Source organism: Pristis pectinata, chromosome 38 (assembly GCF_009764475.1).
Source record: "Pristis pectinata isolate sPriPec2 chromosome 38, sPriPec2.1.pri, whole genome shotgun sequence".
Classification (NCBI taxonomy): domain Eukaryota; kingdom Metazoa; phylum Chordata; class Chondrichthyes; order Rhinopristiformes; family Pristidae; genus Pristis; species Pristis pectinata.
This window is the reverse complement of record NC_067441.1, coordinates 6,674,358-6,692,367: the sequence shown is the minus strand read 5'-3', so window position 1 is coordinate 6,692,367 and position 18,010 is coordinate 6,674,358. Positions and strand designations below refer to the sequence as shown.

Sequence of the window (18,010 nt, the reverse complement as noted above, 5' to 3'; positions counted from 1 at the left end):
TCTCTCTCTCTCTCTCTCTCTCTCTCTCTATATATATATACACACACACACACGCAGCGCCGGAGGTCAGGATCGAACCCAAGTCTCTGGAGCCATGAGGCAGCTGCTCTACCCTTAGGGTCCTCGCTGACCCTAACTCTCAGGACGTGGCCCTCAGAAAGATCCAGGGTCAGGGTTCACACTGACCTGGGTCAGAGGTCACACTATCCAAGGTCAGGGCTCACTCTGGTTGATGCGGAGGGAGGTGTCACATGGGTCAGGGTCAAAAGTCACTGACCAGGATCGTGGGGGGTGTGAGAGTGGGGAGCATTAAACAATCAAAGTCATTAAAACTGAATTCTTAAAGGGCAGAGACTCCAGAACAAGACGTGTCTCTGGAGCAGAATGTCTCTTGCTTCCAGTTTCAACCCCCCCCGCCCCCCACTCGAGTTCCATGGAAGGCAGGGTGTGTGTTGTTACTCCCTGCTGGGGTCAACAGTTGTTGCCATGTTACTTACACCCTTCTTCACGCCTGCAAGGAATTTCATTGCACCCTGGGTGTGTGTTCTCTGCCAGCTGAACAAACAGTGAATTCCGGCCCTGTCCCAGGCACTAAAGTGTTAACGCTGCTTGTTTGACATCTGTTATTACTGTGGAGCTAAGTAGAGCCAGGTGGGGTTGTGGCATAGTTCGAGCTGTTAGGCAAACACACTGGAATTTGGAGCTGCAGAACCAAGGGAAGGAATGAGAGAGCAGAGCAGAGAGGGAGAGGTACACGAAGGAACCGGGCCAGAGAGAGGGAGAAGCGGGGGACAGAGGGAGAGAAACCGGCAGGGAGAGGGGGGAGACGCAAAGTGAGTCCGGAGCGAGAGGGAGTCCAGCCTCTTCCAAACATCCAGATGAATCAGCACCTCTCGCTCAGCTAATTCCTGACTGGGAAGTAATCCAGGAACCAGCTTGTGGCCTGTTCGACCCCTTCACTCCACAACTGTTGACCGGTGAGTAAACTGCAAAGAAACTTCTCTCTTCTGCGCGGGAGAGGGTCATGGGTAGGGAGTCACTGAGGGGTAGGTAGCTCTGGGAAAAAGGGACATTGGGCAAGAAAGAGTAAATTCCCTATAGGGCAGCGTACATGCCAAAAGACACGACTTCTCTGGAGCAACGTGAATGGTTACTCTGCTCCCTTTCACTGTGTACTTAAGAGCTTTATAAATGTTTAAATACCTTGCTTATTTCCCAACTAAATAGCGCTGTGAAAGTATCCTTGAAAAGTTCACTGGCATTAACCAGAGACCCAATTGCAATCGCCATACCTAATGTTCTCTTAGTAAAGGTACATGTTCCACTTTCAGTAAAAAAAAGTCCAGCTCTCCCCCAGTAAAGATAAAATGCCCCTCTCTGCAAACAGTCTCAGAAAACATAACATCTTTCTCTCTCTTAGCATAACGTGTCTCTCAATAATACATCTCTCTGACAGAGATAACCTTTTCTCTGTCTGTCGTTGGAAACAAAATGTAACGTGAAGATTAAGTGGTAGGATGTTTCAGTAAATGTAACCTCTATCTTTGCCAAGAGATGTTTTTATGATATCTCTCTCAGCAAAGAAAAAAACTTGGCTAAGTAAACATAACATCTCCCTGTCTCACAGTAAAGATGTCACTTTCTGTCCCAGAAAGGTAGCAAGTTTCCCTATTTCTTTAATAGCCAATCTCTGAAGATTTTTCTTTCTCTCTCAGTAAATATAACCAGCGCCTTATATAACATGTTTTCTGTCTTAGCAAAGGAGGAAGTCTCTACCACTCTTATCTTAGTAAAAATATTCCTGTCTTAGATAACAACCTACCCTGTATTTGTATGGTCTTAGTAAAGATATTGTTTCACTTTGTCTAGATACCAATAACTTTCTCTTGAAGCCTTGGTAAAGGTAACCAGTCTCTGCCTTTCTTCGATAACCACTCCTTCTAGTAACAGTAGCACGACTCTCCTTGACTTGTTTTTTCCCTGTATTGTAACAGATGGCATGTGTGTCCCTCTCTGGTACACACTGCCTCCCCTTCTCTTGGTTATGAGGCATCCCTGTCTTTCACAACCAGACTCCGATAACTTTACCCACCGTTAGCAAAGATGATTTATTTCGTGCTGTTAGTAAAAATAATCTGTCTCACTCAGTTTGAAATAACATGTCTCCACGCCTTGCTAGAGATTATGCCTCTCCCTGTCTAATCAGTCAGAGATAACCGTACTCCTCAATATTAAAGATAACATCGAAAGGTAACACTCACTCTGTCCTTGTTTAAAAAAAAGATGTCTTTAGGTCAGCACGGTGGCGCAGCGGGTAGAGCCGCTGTCTCACGGCTCTGGAGACCCGGGTTCGATCCCGACCTCTGGCGGCTGTGTGTGTGTGTGTGTGTGTGTGTGTGTGTGGAGTTTGCACGTTCTCCCTGTGACCCCGTGGGTTTCCGCGGGTGCTCCGGTTTCCTCCCACATTCCAACGGCGTGCAGGGTCAGTTGGTTAATCGGCCCCCTAATGTGTAGGTGAGGGGAATGTGGGGGAAATGGGTTCCACAGACCTAAGTAGGGAATGGGACTGATGGGATGTTTGGCACAGACTCGATGGACCAAATAGCCTCTGCCTATATCATAAGAAAATCTGAGAAGTGTCTCACCATAGATACCGATCTTTAATAACGTGTCCTTATTAAGTGAGATGTCTTTACAGATTAAACCGTCTCAGTAAAAACATTGCATCCTCTCTTAGGTAACATGTCTCTCTTACCAAAGATGAAATATATGTCTATATAATATAGATAACATCTCACCCTCGCTTCTGTAACATGTCTGAACAAAAATCTTTCCCTCTCTTAGTGCAGGTAACACACCTCTCCCTTATTAAATATAATCTCTTCCTCTCTTAGTAAAAGTAATTTAATCATCCTGCCTTAACTAACATATTAATAAATGTAGTCTTTCTCTCCCTCTCTTAGTAAAGATAACATGACATCCCCTCTTAGATTACATCTCTCTTGCTTAGGAAAGAAAACCTTTCTCCCCCTCTCAGTAAAGATAACATCCATCCTTGTTTTCGTAAAAATTATGTCTTACCCTGTCTACAATAAGCAACCATAGATAACCTTACTTAGCCTTAACAAAGATAACATCTGTCAGTCTGTCTCAGACACCAGCCTTTGATAAACCTGCCTCTTTTTCAGTAAAGATGGTCTCGCCAATTCTTCGGTAACGTGTCTTTCCATGCTCCCTTTAGATAACGTCTCTCCCTCCCTTGGTGAAGACAACATGTTCCTCTGTTTTAGATAATGGGTATCTCCCCCTTTCTGACGATCACTGCCTGTCTTAATCAGAATCAGATTTATTATCACTAACTTGGATGATGTGAAATGTGTTGTTTTGCGGTACAGTACAGCGCAAAGACAGAAAATTACTATAAATTACAAAATAAATGCTGCAAAAGAAAAGGAAGAACGAGGTAGTTCACAGGTTCATAGACCCTTCAGAGATCTGATGGCGGTGGGGAAGAAGCTGTTCCTGAATTGTTCAGTGTGGGTCTTCAGGCTCCTGTACCTCCTCCCCGATGGTAGCAACAAGAAGAATAACCTGCCTCTTTGTGTCTTTAAAGTGGTGAAGGGGACCCAAGGGGGAATATAGATAGATTCGACGAGTGGGCAGAGATCTGGCAAGTGGAGTGTAATGTGGGAAAATGTGAAATTATGCATTTTGGCGGGAAAAATAAAAAGCTTACCATCTCGATGGTGAGAGATTGCAGAACCCTTGAGATACAGAGAGATCTGGGAGTCCTAGTGCATGATTCACAAAAGGCTGGTATGCGGGTACAGCAGGTGATTAAGAAAGCCAATCGAATGTTGCCATTTATTGTGAGCTCAATTGAATACAGAAGTAGGGGAGTTATAGTTCAGTTATGTAGGGCATTGGGAGGCTATAGCTGGAGTACTGTGGGCAGTACTGGTCTCCTTATTTAAGGAAGTTAATGCATTGGAAGTCATGGAAGGGGCAGATTGTCCAACGAGGAAAGGTTGGACAGGCGCTGCTTGTATTCGCTGGAGTTTAGAAGAGGTAGAGGGGATGATTGAATGGAAAGATCCTGATGTGGAGAGGATGTCTCCTCTTGTGGGAAAATCTAGAATCAGGGGCCACTGTTTAAAAACAAGGGGCTGCCCATTTAAGGTAAAATCATTTCTCCGAGGGCTGAGAGTGTTCGGAACTCTTTCCCTCGAAGGGCAGGGAAGCAGAGTCTTGGAGTATGTTTAAGGCAGAGGTAGGTATGTTCCTGACAAAGCGAGAGTGAAAGATTGAGACACAAGAGACTGCAGTTGCTGTCGCATGCAGTTCTGGGGGAACTCAGCAGGTCAGGCAGCATCTGTGGAGGGAGACAGACAGCGTTTCGGATCGAGACCCTTCATCAGGGTAAAACGTTACCTGGGAATTCGAGTCGAGGTTACAGTAGGATCAGCCACAATCCTATTAAATGGCAGGGCAGGATTTGAGGGGTTAAATGACCTCCTCCTGGTCGTTTTGCTGTCTCACTGTCTTAGTAAAGTTAATACATTCCCCCTCTTCCTTAGTAAAGATAACTTCTCTCCCTCTTGGATAACACGTCTCTCCTGTCTTAGATAACAAGTATCTACCTGTCTTCAAAAACATCTCTCAATTTCTTGATGGTATGTCTGTGCTTTACAGAATGTGCTGCGTTAGATAACCTGCCTTGTCTGATTAAGTAAAGGTAACACGTCTGTGTTTTAGTGGATAACACAGCTGTCCTAGATAACATGTCTATTCCTGTCTTAGTAAACATACCATCATTCTATCTTAGTAAAGCTGAGCTGTTTTTCCCTTTTTAATGATTGTGTGTTCCAACCTATTAGATAATGTCTAACTTACTTAATGCATCTTTTCCTGTTGGGTAATGTGTCTGTCTTCAATAAAATATCCCTCCTTGTCTTAGGAACAATGATAGGAACAATGATGTCTGTCAGTGAAGGTGGTGCCTCTTTTAGCAAAACCAATTCTCCCCGCAGAAATATCTCATCGTAAACGTAACGTCTTGGTAAAAAACATGTCTCAACTAAAGTGCCCACTCTCAGCACACCTTACATTTCTCAACTAAGCGAAACATTTACTCAGAGTCAGAGAGCAATGCAGCACGGATGCAGGCCATTCGGCCCAACTGGTCCATGCTGACCACGGTGCTGACTTCCGAAGAGAAGGGTTCCCCGTGCCACCAGAGCGATCGGTATGTACCAACCGTCCCCTGTGTTAAGTGCAGGATGACAGTCTCAACCTTTGGACGCAAGGAGATTTACAAGAAAGTTGCCGGGCGGGACTCGAGGGCCTGAGTTATAGGGAGAGGTCGGGCAGGCTGGGACTTTATTCCTTGGAGTGTAGGAGACTGAGGGGTGACCTTACAGAGGTGTATAAAATCATGAGGGGCGCAGGGTGAACGCACACAGAGCTAAAACTAGAGGTCACAGGTATAAGGTGAGGGAGAGAGATTTAAAAGGGGACCTAAGGGGCAACATCTTCACACAGGGGGTGGTGCGTACGTGGAACGAGCCGCCAGAGGAAGTGGTTGAGGCAGGTGGTACAACACCTAAAACACACTTGGACAGGTTCATGGATAGGAAAGGTTCAGTGGGATATGGGCAAAACATGAACGAGTTGGGCGGAAGGGCCTGTTTCCGTGCTCTGTGACTCAGTGAGGGGAGGGAGTGGGTTCATTTGGGAAGCTCCTGAGTCTACGTAGCAAGTGAGGGGAAGGGTTGGCAGGGCAGCACTACATGGGGCGGAAAAGTCTCCATGGGACGGTGGGAGCTGTTTGTGGGTTTGGGGGCGGCGCTAGAGTTGGTAGGGTAGGAGTGGTGGGGAGAAGGCTGAGGATTTGTGGGGTAGGGAGGGAGTCGGGGTGAGTCGAACAATGGCCCCAACCCTCTCAGCGGGTAGTGCTGCTGCCTCCCAGCCCCAGAGACCCCGGTTCGATCCCAACCTCTGGTGCTGTCTGTGCAGAGTTTGCACGTTCTCCCTGTGGCCGCATGGGTTCCCCTGGGTGCTCCGGGTCCCCCAGTGTGTGGGTGAGGGGTAGAATCTGGGGAGTGGGGGTTAACGATGGGAAGAACAGGGAAGTAGTGTAGATTGCTCTGTGATAGGCATGGGCCTGATGGGCCAAATGGCCTTAAGGAGGTCTGGAGTAACAAACAATCCCCCAGCATCAGGTGTGTCGCTCCTGTACCTGCAGTCTCCGTGTCTCCAGGAGGTATGAAGTGTTCTGTGCCTCGGGTGGTACATACCCCCTCCTCCCTCCTCCCTCCTCCTTGCCCTCCTCCCCCTCGCTCCGACAGCCTGCCTGAGGATCTCTGCCCTCTGATTTCAGGCGCCGACCCCGTTCCTCGCCCGGCGGGTAGAATGCTGTGGCTGCGGCTCCTCGTTGCTCTGCTGCTCCAGGCGGCCACATCCCAGCAGGTGGACGAAGCCGTCACCTACACGGTGAGTCCTGGCCTGCGAGCTGGGGTGTTCTGCTCCGTCCGTTGTCCACTCTCCTCCCCCTACCCCTCCTAGGGAAAGGGGCGGTGAGGGAGCACCACGGGAGGGGCAGTGAGGGAGCTCTGCACTGCAGGAGGGGCAGCGAGGAGGGAGCGCCGGACTGCAGGATGGGTGCTGAGGGAGCTCTGTACTGTGGGAGGGGCGGTGAGGGAGCTCTGCACTGCGGGAGGGGCAGCAAGGAGGGAGCGTTGCACTGCAGGATGGGTGCTGAGGGAGCTCCGTACTGTGGGAGAGGCAGTGTGAGGGAGCTCTGCACTGCAGGAGGGGCGGCGAGGAGGGAGCTACTGACTGTGTGTACCGGGGGATCTTCTGCGGCTTCACCAGAAGTTCAGTCCCTGCTGGGAAGCTGGCATTCCCTGTGCACAGCAAGATCCCATACGACATTACCCAGCAGGTGATGTGTTCTGGTGACGGGTTCACAGCCCTGGGACATGGCGGAGAACTCCGGTGGTTCTCCTGTGAGACCGTTCGCCCCCGCCTGAGCAGGGCAGACAGATCTCAGGGTCACACAGTCTGGGTGGGGGGCTCGAAGTCCCGGCAGGCACGCCGCTGTGCAGTGATGGGGTCCTGGGACCTCTACGTCTGGGGCAACACCCGCACTATGTGCGTGGCTCCAGATTCCAGCTTCTGCAGAATGTCTGTCGCCCGTCCGGCTGGGGACACAAGGTTAGGGTCAGTGACACAGGCGGCGAGCCCTCTCTGTGTCGGGACAGAGCTGAGCCGCAGCACCCTGCTGCTGATTGACAGTCCCCTCTGAACAACTTGTTGACGCTTCCCTTCTCCAGACTCTGTGTCCTGTCGAAACTTCTGCTCGGGGGTTCCAGGAACGTCCTATCCCCATCTCCTGCCATTGGCCAAGCAGCCTGTCCGTCACTGACCACCCAGCCAATCAGAAAGCTGGGGGTGCCTCCCTCTGCTGGTCCCCCCTCCCTCAACACCCCCCCGCCCCCCACCCCAGGGTTGTATCCTGGTGCAGTGTGGTGATATCTCCCCCACTGTCTCCTGTGGACACTGACTACCTGGCTGTTTCTATTCACAGGAGTGCACTGATGGATACGAGTGGGACCACGAGAAGCAACATTGTCGAGGTGAGCCGGGGAGTTTCTGGGGTGTGGGCTGGGATCACAAACCCCCCGCGCTCTCCTCAGGGTCAAAGTCGGGTTTACAGTCACACACACAAGTCCACATGTGCACAGGTGCAATGAAAAACTTACTTGCAGCAGCATCACAGGCATATAGCATCAGACACACAATGTTCACAAGAGAAGCAAATTATACAAGAAAGAACACAATTTAGAGCAAAATAAAAGCCGACTGTAGTGCAAAGTGGTCCCAGTGTTGCTGTACTGAGGCAGTGATTAGGTTTGTTCCGGTCGGTTCAAGAACCTAATGGTTGAAGGGAAGTCGCTGTTCCTGAACCCGGTGGTGTGGGACTAGGTTCAAGAACAGCTGCTTCCCTTCTGTAATACAAAAACAGTGGAAAAAAAGGGACTAAAACCACAATAAAATAGCAACGTAGACTGAGGGAGATCACAACACAGTCTGCACCTGAAAATACTCTCCCAGATGCAACTCCCAGGCCTTCCGTTCATAACAGCAGTGGCCTCACTTTATCCCAATGGCATGAAAAGGGATTTTTCCAATTTTAGATAAACCCCCCCAGTGGGATTTACCCCTTCCCCCCCCTCACTCGCCAATCCTCTCATTTTTGTCCCCTTTCTCACCCCTCCCTCCAGCCCCCCCACCCCCATCACCCATCTTCAGTCCCCCTCCCCTCCTGGGTCCACCCACCCACACACAGTTCAACAGGCTTTCCCTACCACCCCCCCACCCCCCGGTCCTGGTTCCACCTGCCATACACCTCTCCCCTAATGGTCCTGATTATCACCTCCCTCCCTCCCTCCCTCCCTCCCTCCCTCCCGTATCCGAGTCCAGCACTGGGAGCCCTTTGTGTTCCTGCTTCTCTCCCTCCGGCAGCCGTCCCTGCCTCCCCTCCTCCCTCCTCCCCTCCTCCCACCTCCCCCCCTCCTCCCGCCTCCCCTCCTCTCCTCCTCCCCCTCCCCTCCTCCCACCTCCCTCCTCCCCCTCCCCTCCTCCCCCTCCCCTCCTCCTCCCCTCCTCCCCCTCCCCTCCTCCTCCCCTCCTCCCGCCTCCCCCCTCCCCTCCTCCCCCTCCCCTCCTCCCGCCTCCCCCCTCCCCTCCTCCCCCTCCCCTCCTCCTCCCCCCTCCCCTCCTCCCCCTCCCCTCTTCCCGCCTCCCCCCTCCTCCCCCTCCCCTCCTCCTCCCCCCTCCCCTCCTCCCCCCTCCCCTCCTCCTGCCCCCCCTCCTCCACCCTTCCCACCTCCCTCCTACCTGCCTCTATTATCTCCCTCTGTCTCCAGCCCCCTCTCACCTCCCCTACCTGCCCGTCATCTTAGACCCCTCCTCAGTCCACCAACCACCTGCCTCGCCCCTCACCCCCCTCCTCTTTACACCGGCCATCCCCCGCTCGCCCCCCCCCCCCCCGCCCCCACTCTCAGTCCCGACGCAGGGTCTCGACCCGAAACGTCGACAATCCCTCCCTGCCAGATGCTGCTCGAGCTGCTGAGCTCCTCCCGCAGACCTTCGTTGCTCACTTTGTCCCCACCTCCCCTGAAGCCCGTTTACACCCTCCTCCCCACTTGCAGCCCCCTCTGGGTTAGCACTGGCAACAAACGGAGTAACGTGACCCGTCTCGACCCCTCGGTCAAATCGACTGTGATCAGCTGGGGTGATTGAGTGCACTCGGTGACTGATGCACCCCACCAGAGACAGCCTGCCGACCTGAGACCCATCCATTGTGGACCTCTCCTGTGTATGTCAGAAGGCCGTTAACCCGTGCAGCAGAGTCCTAGAGTCCTACAGCACGGAAACAGGCCCTTCAGACCAACTCGTCCATGCCGACCAAGATGCCTATTTAAGCCAGTCCCATTTGCCCGCGTTTGGCCCGTATCCCTCTAAACCTTTCCTGTCCATGTACCCGTCCGAATGTCTTTTAAATGTTCTCATTGTACTCACCTCAACCATGTCCTCTGGCAGCTGGTTCCACACACCCACCACCCTCTGTGTGGAAAATGTTGCCCCTTTAAATCTTTCTCCTCTCACCTTAAACCTGTGCCCCCTAGTTTCAGATTCCTCTACCCTGGGGAAAAGACTGACCGTCCACCTTATCGATGCCCCTCATAGTTTTGTAAACCTCTCACCCCTCAGCCTCCTTCACTCCAGGGAAAACAGCCCTGGCCCGTCCAGTCTCTCCTTATAACTCAACCCAGTAACGTCCTTGTGAGTCTTCCTGTCCAGCTTAATGACATCCTTCCACACAGCCCAGCACATCACGGAAACCAGCCTCCCCTCCGTGGACTCCGTCTCCACTTCTCGCTGAAGCAGCCAGCGTAACAAAGACCCCTCCCCACCCCCGACATTCTCTCTTCGCCCCCCCCCAACGGGCAGAAGATACAAAAGCCTGAAAGCACGTACCACCAGACTCAAGGACAGCTTCTATCCCGCTGTTATAAGACCATTGAACGATAAGAGGGACTCTTGACCTCACGCTCTACCTCGTCGTGGCCCTTGCACCTTATTGTCTGCCTGCACTGCACTTTCTCTGTAACACTTTACTCTGCATTCTGTTATTGTTTTTCCCTTGTACTACCTTAACATGATGAAATGATCTGTCTGGATGGCCTGCAAAACAAAGTTTTTCACTGTACCTCGGTACGTGTGACAATAATAAACCAATTACCAATAGTACAGCGGCCAGGCCTGCACACAGTCCTCCAGGTGTGGTCTGACTAATGTCTTGTACAGTTGTAACACGACGTCCCAACTCCTGTATTCAGTGCCCTGACCCTCGAAGGCCAGCGTGCCGAATGCCTCCTTCACTGCTGGTGTGTGTCAGGAGAGCCCCAGTGAAACTGGACGTGTGTGCGAGAGCTGGTATCAAATGCAACCGGTTGTCCAATCGTTGCCACTGTTTGTGTACGATAGAAGTCGCTACAGAAATGTAACTCTCCCTCTTCTCTCTCGGCTGCAGATATAAACGAGTGTGAAACCATTCAGGGTGCCTGCAAAGGGGCGATGAAGTGTTTCAACCACTACGGCGGTTACCTCTGCCTCCCCCCCTCGGCCTCCATCATCTCCCAGGACATGGCACCCGATCAGGAGGCTGACACCCTGCCGCTCGAGCACCCGAGGGAGACCCGTCCCGGTGACAGTGGGTGCCCCCTGGGTTACATCCGTGACGAGGAGGACCAGTGTGTGGGTGAGAGCAGGGGCGGCGAGGTGAGGGGGATTGCAGTTGGACCTGGGACAGGGGTCAGGGCACCAGTAGGAGACTAACCGCCCTGGGAGGTCGTTCGGCCCATTGAGCCTGTGCTGGGCGGGAAATTCCCCAGCCCAACCCAGCTTCCTGCCCCATGGACTGGGCATTGGCAGAGTCGGGGGGCAATTCAGCCCCTCGCATTGGTCAGGCCAGTGGCAGGCTCTTCATCTGTGCCTTCTCCACCAAACTGCCCTGGTTCTCGCGGTGAGGCCCTCCCTCGGCACGGCACTCCCTCCTCGCTGCCCTCCATCGGGGCAGAGCTCCCTCCTTGCTGCCCCTCCCTCGGCACGGCGCTCCCTCCTCGCTGCCCTCCATCAGGGCAGAGCTCCCTCCTTGCTGCCCCTCCCTCGGCACGGCGCTCCCTCCTCACTGCCCCTCCCTTGGCGCGGCACTCCCTCCTCGCTGCCCTCCATCGGGGCAGAGCTCCCTCCCCGCTGCTCCTCCCTCGGCACAGCGCTCCCTCCTGACTGGCCTCCCTCGGCGTGGAGCTCCCTCACCGCCCCTCCCGCAGCGCGGAGCTCCCTCCTCACCGCCCCTCCTTCCTCACGGCCAGGCTGTATCCAGACCTGACTGCCCGTTTCCCCCTCCACACAGACCAGGACGAGTGTGAGCAGGATGTCCACAGCTGCCAGCCCAGCCAGACGTGCATCAACACCGCCGGCAGCTACGAATGCCAGTGCCCAGATGGTTACCAGAAGGTGGGGGCCGAATGCATCGGTAAGGTTCACCCCCCAACCCCGGCCGCCCACGGCTCTCGCAGTCTTCCCTCTCCTCGCCTCTCCCAGACTCCCTGCCGGTGGGGTATCCATCACACGGGACTGGGACCTCTACATCCTCCCTCCCTCCCGGGCACGGCTCCTGGGCTGGGGGCTGTCCCCGCCATGTGTTTCCAGACTTCTCCTTCCCGGAGTTTTCTCCTGGTCTCTTGTGAGCCTCAGGAAAAGGCGAATGTTAGATCCCAGCCCAGCTCTGGCTCAGTCCTGGTGATGGGGACGACGCAGGCCCTTGGAGAACCTCCTGGCTTTGAAGAAGTTGTAGAGATCAGGAGATTTGTAATGCCCCCCGGATCCAGCAACTGAGGTCGGGGTGGGGGTGGGGGGGTGTGGGTGGATCAAATCTAGACCCAGGGTTCATCCACAGCCGAGAATGGATTGGCCAGATGGAGACACGAGAGAGACAGCTGATGCAGGAATCTGGAGCAACACACAAGATGCTGGAGGAACTCGACGGGTCGGGCAGCATCTGTGGAGGGAGATGGACGGTCAATATCCAGATGAAGTGTCTCGACCCAAAACGTCGCCTGTCCATTTCCCTCCACAGATGCTGCCCGACCGGCTGTTCCTCCAGGACTTTGTGTGTCGCTGCACACTGGCCAATCCCACCCTCACAATGCAAAGCCCCAAGGGCTGTGGGGAGCGGTGGGTGTGGGTGGGGGTGGGGAGTGGGTCCGAGGGGAGAATCTGGGAAATGAACAGCTCCCCCCTCGCCAAGGGGAGCGGCTCGCAGAGACGATTCACCAGCTGCCTTGCCTTTCAGATATAGACGAGTGCCAGTTCAGGCGCTGTCAGCATCGCTGCGTCAACTCCCCGGGCTCCTACACCTGTCAGTGTGAGTCCGGCTTCACCCTGGGGCATGACAACCGCTCCTGTGTGGGTATGTCCTCCTCTGCCCCGCGAGACCCCTCCCCCTCTCTCCCCCTCTACCCTTCTCTACCCCGCTCTCCCCCCCGGCCTCTGCCCCCTCCCATCTTCTCTCCCCACACTCTCCCCCTGACCCTCTCCCCCTCCCCCTATCCTCTCCTCTCCCCTCCCCCTCTCCCCCCTCCCCCTCTCCTCCCCCCTACCGTCCCTCCTACCCTCCTCCCCCTCCCCACCCTCTCCTCCCCCACCCCTCCTCCCCCTCCCCACCCTCTCCCCTCCCCCTCTCCTCCCCCACCATCTCCCCCCTCACCCTCCCCTCCTCCCTCTCCCCCTTCCCCCCTCCCCCTTCCCCCCTCCCCCTTCCCCACTCTCCCTCCCCCCCGGTCTCCCCCTCTCCCTCCAATCACCCCATCTTGCCCTCCCTCCCCCGTCCCTCCAATCACCCATCTCCCCATCCTCCCCTCCTCCCCCTCTCCCCCCCCACCTCACTGCATCATTACCACATGGGGAGGTGACCATTCAGCCCACGGAGTGGCTGCTACCCCCCCCCCCCCCCGGGGTTGACAGTCGGTGACTCTGCAGTCCTGCCATTTCTCTCCTGGACACTAGTCGGATTCAGCAGGAACACCAGCTCTCCATGTCTGACAGGATCCCCCTCACCGCCGCCGCCGCCGCCGCCGCCGCCGCGCACCTTTCCTTCTCGGGGTCTTGCCTTGCTCCGCCCCAACCGAGCCCACACCAACCCCACCCCCATCCCACCAGCACTGGGTGGGGGGATCCGCTGTCTCCCTGCTCCTCCACTCCCAGCACCTCACAGCTGTGGGGTGAGCCGCCACCCAACCCCCCCCCCCCCCCCCCCCCCCCCCCCCGCCTTCACCCAACTAAATCTGTCGCCGCCGCCGACGGTGGCTCCCTCGGTCCGCCGGTGGGGGAGGGTGCTCCCGATTCCCAGTGTCCCGTGCGGCGTGAACGCGGACTCCCCGAGTCCTCATGTCCTACCCGTGGGTGGGGGGAGCCTCTCCCCTCCGAAGCTGCCCCGTCAGATACCCTGCTCGTCCAGTGTCAGGGGGCACATGTCCGGCCGTGACCTTTCCCTCGTCACGCCGGGTGTAGTACACCCCCCAGGCCCTTCGGCCCCTCGATCCTGTCCCACAGAGACCGCTCGGCCCTTCGATCCCGTTCCCCAGAGGCCGTTTGGCCCCTCGATCCCCCTGTCGACCCCCCAGTAACGGCGGCCGTTCTGCAGACGTGGACGAGTGCAGCATGGGCGCTCCCTGCGAGCAGCGCTGCTTCAATACCTTCGGCTCCTTCCTCTGCCGCTGCGGACAAGGCTTCGAGCTGAGCGCCGACGGACAGATCTGCCAAGGTGAGGGGGCCGGGGACCCTGCCTCACCTCTGGTCCAGACTGGGGGGTGTGTGTGGGAGGTGGGGTCTGGGGTGGGGGGACGTGTGTGGGTGGGGATGGGATGGTGGGGCATGTCCCCAGGGCAGTGATCAGACGCGCAGGATCAGAACACAGAACAGGCCTTTCGGCCCACAAAGTCTGTGCTGACCACGATGCCAAATTAAACTGAATCCCTTCTGCTTGCTCGTGATCCACATCCCTCAATTCCTTGTCTAACAGCCTCTTAGCTATGACAAGGAATGGAGGGATGTGCCGGGTGCCTGGAACTGGCTGCCAGGGGACAGATACAATAGAAGTGTTTGCCTCCTCCACCTCCCCCCTGGCAGTCGGTGCCAGGCACCCACCACTCTCTGTGTGAAAATACTCACCCCCTTTAAACGTTCCCCCTCTTGCCCTAAACGCACGTCCGCTAGTGTTTGATGTTTCTACCCGGGGGGAAAGAAAAGACTCTTGACTGCTTACCCTGTCTGTGCCTCTGGTAATGTTATCACCCTCGATCAGGTCTCCCCTCAGCCTCCGCCGCTCTAGAGAAAACAACCCCAGTTTGAAGGGGAGGGTCACGGAGAGACAGGGAGGGGGTTGGGGGATGAGACAAGACAGGGGCTTTGGTTGGTGGGACAGAGAGCCCCAGGGAGGGAGGGGGTGGTGAATTCTATCGTTAGACTGTCTATGGCGTCAGTGTGGGAGGAGGAAGTGGATGGACGGTGCGGGGGTTGTTTGCTGTGTCCCGGCCAGTATTCAGGACTGGAAGGGTGTGTTTCGTCCAACCGCTCTTTAACTTTGCTGCTCGCTCAGCCCTGTCTCACTCTGCCTTGCCCCAGACATCGATGAGTGCAGCTACTCAAATTACCTCTGCCACCACCAGTGCGTCAACGAGCCGGGAAGTTTCTCCTGCGTCTGCCCCGAAGGATACCAGCTCCTGGGCACCAGGATCTGCCAAGGTACCAATAGACCTTCCCTCACCGTGACCCCCAATTTGCGCCGGTGGGTAAGAAAACAGTTGGCCTCGGCTCCCACCGCAGCGCGGCGGGTAGAACCGCCGGCTCGCGGCTCTGGAGACCCTGGTTCGATCCCAACCTCTGGTGCTGTATGTGTGGAGTTAGTACGTTCGCCCTGTGGGTTCCCCCCCTCCCCCCCGGGGGCTCCGGTTCCCTCCCACATCCCAACGCCGTGCGGGGGTCGGTGGGTTAATCGGCCGCTGTAAGCTGAGCAGCGGTGAGGGAGTGTCCGATCACTGTGGGGGCTCAGTGACTCACAGAGGGGTCACTGTGCTTGCTTCCACCGGTCCACCACCACCTTGCTCCCCAACCCACTGCCTGACTTCCCACCACCCCCTCACCCACTGACTGCCTCCCCTCACCCCACCTCCCTCGTCCCCTCACCCACTGACTGCCTCCCCTCACCCCACCTCCCTCATCCCCTCACCCACTGACCCCCTCATCCCCTCACCCAGACTCCCTCATCCCCTCCCTCTCCTCACCCCACCTCCCTCATCCCCTCACCCAACCGCTGCCTCCCCTCACCCACTGACTCCCTCCCCTGACCCCCACCTCCCTCGTCCCCTCACCCACTCCCTCATCCCCTCCCTCTCCTCACCCCACCTCCCTCGTCCCCTCACCCACTGACTCTCTCGTCCCCTCGCCCACTGATCCCCTCGCCCCCTCACTCACTCAGCTCCCTCGTCCCCTCACCCACTGAGCTCCTCCTCTGCCTCCCACAGATGTGAACGAGTGTGAGACAGGTCAGCACCAGTGCGCCGAGGACCAGCTCTGCACCAACGTGTACGGGGGCTTCCGGTGCGTGGAGAGGAACCAGTGCCTGGAGCCCTACGTCCGAGTATCCGACAAGTAAGCCCCCGCCGCCTTCGGATCCCGTCAGACCCGCTCCCCTTGCCCTATCCCGAGGGACAAAAGGTGCTCCCTGGGTAAGGGGTCCACAGCCTTGGGGAGGGGGGGGAGGGTAGTGGGGAGAGAACAGCATCCCATAACTTCACCCCCTCCAGACACCCTGTTGAGCAGAGGGGGAGGGCAGTGTGGCTGTGTCACCACTCTTACCCCATCCAGCTACCCAAACCCACCTGGGCAACCCTGCCTGCGCTTCCTCAGAGACCCCCACACACCCTCGTGTCTTGCAGCAGGAAAGTGTGGAGACTTGAGCACAGCAGGATCCCGAACAGATGGCTGGCTCTTTGCCATCTCGGCCTCAGGACCCCCCTCCCTGGGATTGAGGGTGTGCTGCACCGTCAGGGGTGGGACGACGTTATTGCCCCTCCCGTCGGCCAGGGGTTAAGGTCCCGTGGGGTAGTCGAGAGTGCGGCACCCCCAGGGGGTACAGTGTGGGAGACGGGTTGGCGTCTCTGGAGCGATGAGGGGGGGGCCCTTCCCTCCGAGTGAAGCCGTGGTGTGTCCGGTCCCTGCAGCCGCTGCCTGTGCCGATCGAACAACGGAGCCTGCGGGGACAAGCCCGCGTCCATCGTGTACCGCTACATGAGCATCACCTCGGAGCGCAGCGTCCCCTCCGACATCTTCCAGATCCAGGCCACCAGCATCTACCCCGGGGCGTACAACACCTTCCGCATCAAGGCCGGCAACGAGCAGGGAGAGTTTTACATCAGGGTGAGTTCAACCTTCCGTGTTTGCTGTTGACAGGGGCCCCTTGCTTGGGCAGGCTCTCGGGATGTGAGATAGCTCGCTTCCAAGTGTGGTCACTGCGCCCGAGGTCCCACACGGCCAGGACAGGGAGAGGTCCCGGTCCAATGGTCAGAAGGTCAGAGCAGGTTCCAACTCATCCCTACCTGCACAGAGACTGCCCGACTCCTGCCCACCAGGCACCCATACAGCTCCCCTCTCCCCACGTGCTCCCCACCCGTACAGCTCCCCCTCCCCGCATGCTTGCCCTCCCTCCATTCCCCACCCCTTCAAAGCCCTCCCACGCACCAAAACTCTCCCATTCCCGCTCTCCCCATACCTATCTCCATCCCTCTCCTCCCTCCACCCAGCATCTGCCGTCTCTGGTGTCTCCTTCCCCGTCTCCCCCAGCCTTCCTCCACACCACTCCCTACGAGGGCCGTCGGGAAGCTCTTCTTCCCGGAGCGAGGAGTGGGAACTCGGAGCTCCGTGCCCCGTGGTGGTACAGGGGGTTGGCCGGTTGGGTCGGCACGGAATGCCCGTGGTCGGTCGATCGCCCGGCGAGGAGCAGGACGGCCCTCATCACTCTCTGTTCTCATCCCCACAGCAAATCAACAACATCAGTGCCATGCTGGTGCTGGTCAAACAAGTGACGGGACCCCAGGAGTTTGTCCTGGATCTGGAGATGGTGACTGTGAACCCACTGATGTCGTACCAGTCCAGCTCCGTGCTGAGGCTGACTATATACGTGGGCGCGTACGCCTTCTAGGGCGGAGGAGTGAAGCCTCGCATTAACGCTGTAAGAGAGTTCTTTAACTTTAACAAAGACGGTCTGCAACCGACCTTCTGTATCCCTGAATCCTTGTCCTTTGTGGTTCTTTCACCGGTAAATTTTGCAAAAGTCGAGAACAAGAAGCTTGCTGCTGCCTGAAGTTAAAGCAGCAAAACGCTGGAGATAAGAGGAGCAGGCCATTCGACCCCTCAGGACAGACCCACCATTCAGTACGATTGTGACGGATCTGCCCCCGTGCCTCAGCTGATCGGGCAGCACCATCTTATTGACCAGAGAGACCGTACATGACACAAACAGGCCCTTCGGCCCTCTGAGTCTGTGCTAACTAATCCGACCCCAATTCCATTTTATTCTCTCCAAATTCTTCCATATGGATCACAGAAACTTAACATTTTTGATCTGAGCCCCTTTGTCTGAACCTCTGTAACTATGAAACGATAACTACTTCTCTGTCCGGGCCTGCTGAGTGCTTGGGGCATTTTCTGCTTTTACCTCAGATTTCCAGCATCTGCAGGACTTTCCTTTCCCCTCTCCAGTTCCTCCCCTCCCCTCCGCTCCCCTCCGCTCCCCTCCCCATTACCTCCCAGTTCTGCAGGTTGGGAGTTTCCGTGTGGTCTCCCAGGCTTGAGGCAGAGCACTCCACTGGTCCATCCACTC

The 18,010-nt window shown here is 56.2% G+C and overlaps 1 protein-coding gene across 1 annotated transcript; it reads left to right on the top strand.

Moving 5' to 3' along the window:
• Window positions 1-542: 542 nt before the first annotated feature.
• On the top strand, window positions 543-17,419 carry efemp2a (EGF containing fibulin extracellular matrix protein 2a). Its single transcript, XM_052045281.1, has 11 exons — window positions 543-977; window positions 6,380-6,492; window positions 7,589-7,637; window positions 10,601-10,828; window positions 11,483-11,605; window positions 12,425-12,541; window positions 13,775-13,894; window positions 14,755-14,874; window positions 15,654-15,780; window positions 16,353-16,548; window positions 17,168-17,419. Exons 2-11 carry the CDS (start codon window positions 6,412-6,414, stop codon window positions 17,327-17,329), a joined length of 1,323 nt encoding a protein of 440 aa, XP_051901241.1. The 5' UTR covers window positions 543-977; window positions 6,380-6,411; the 3' UTR covers window positions 17,330-17,419.
• Window positions 17,420-18,010: the final 591 nt, after the last annotated feature.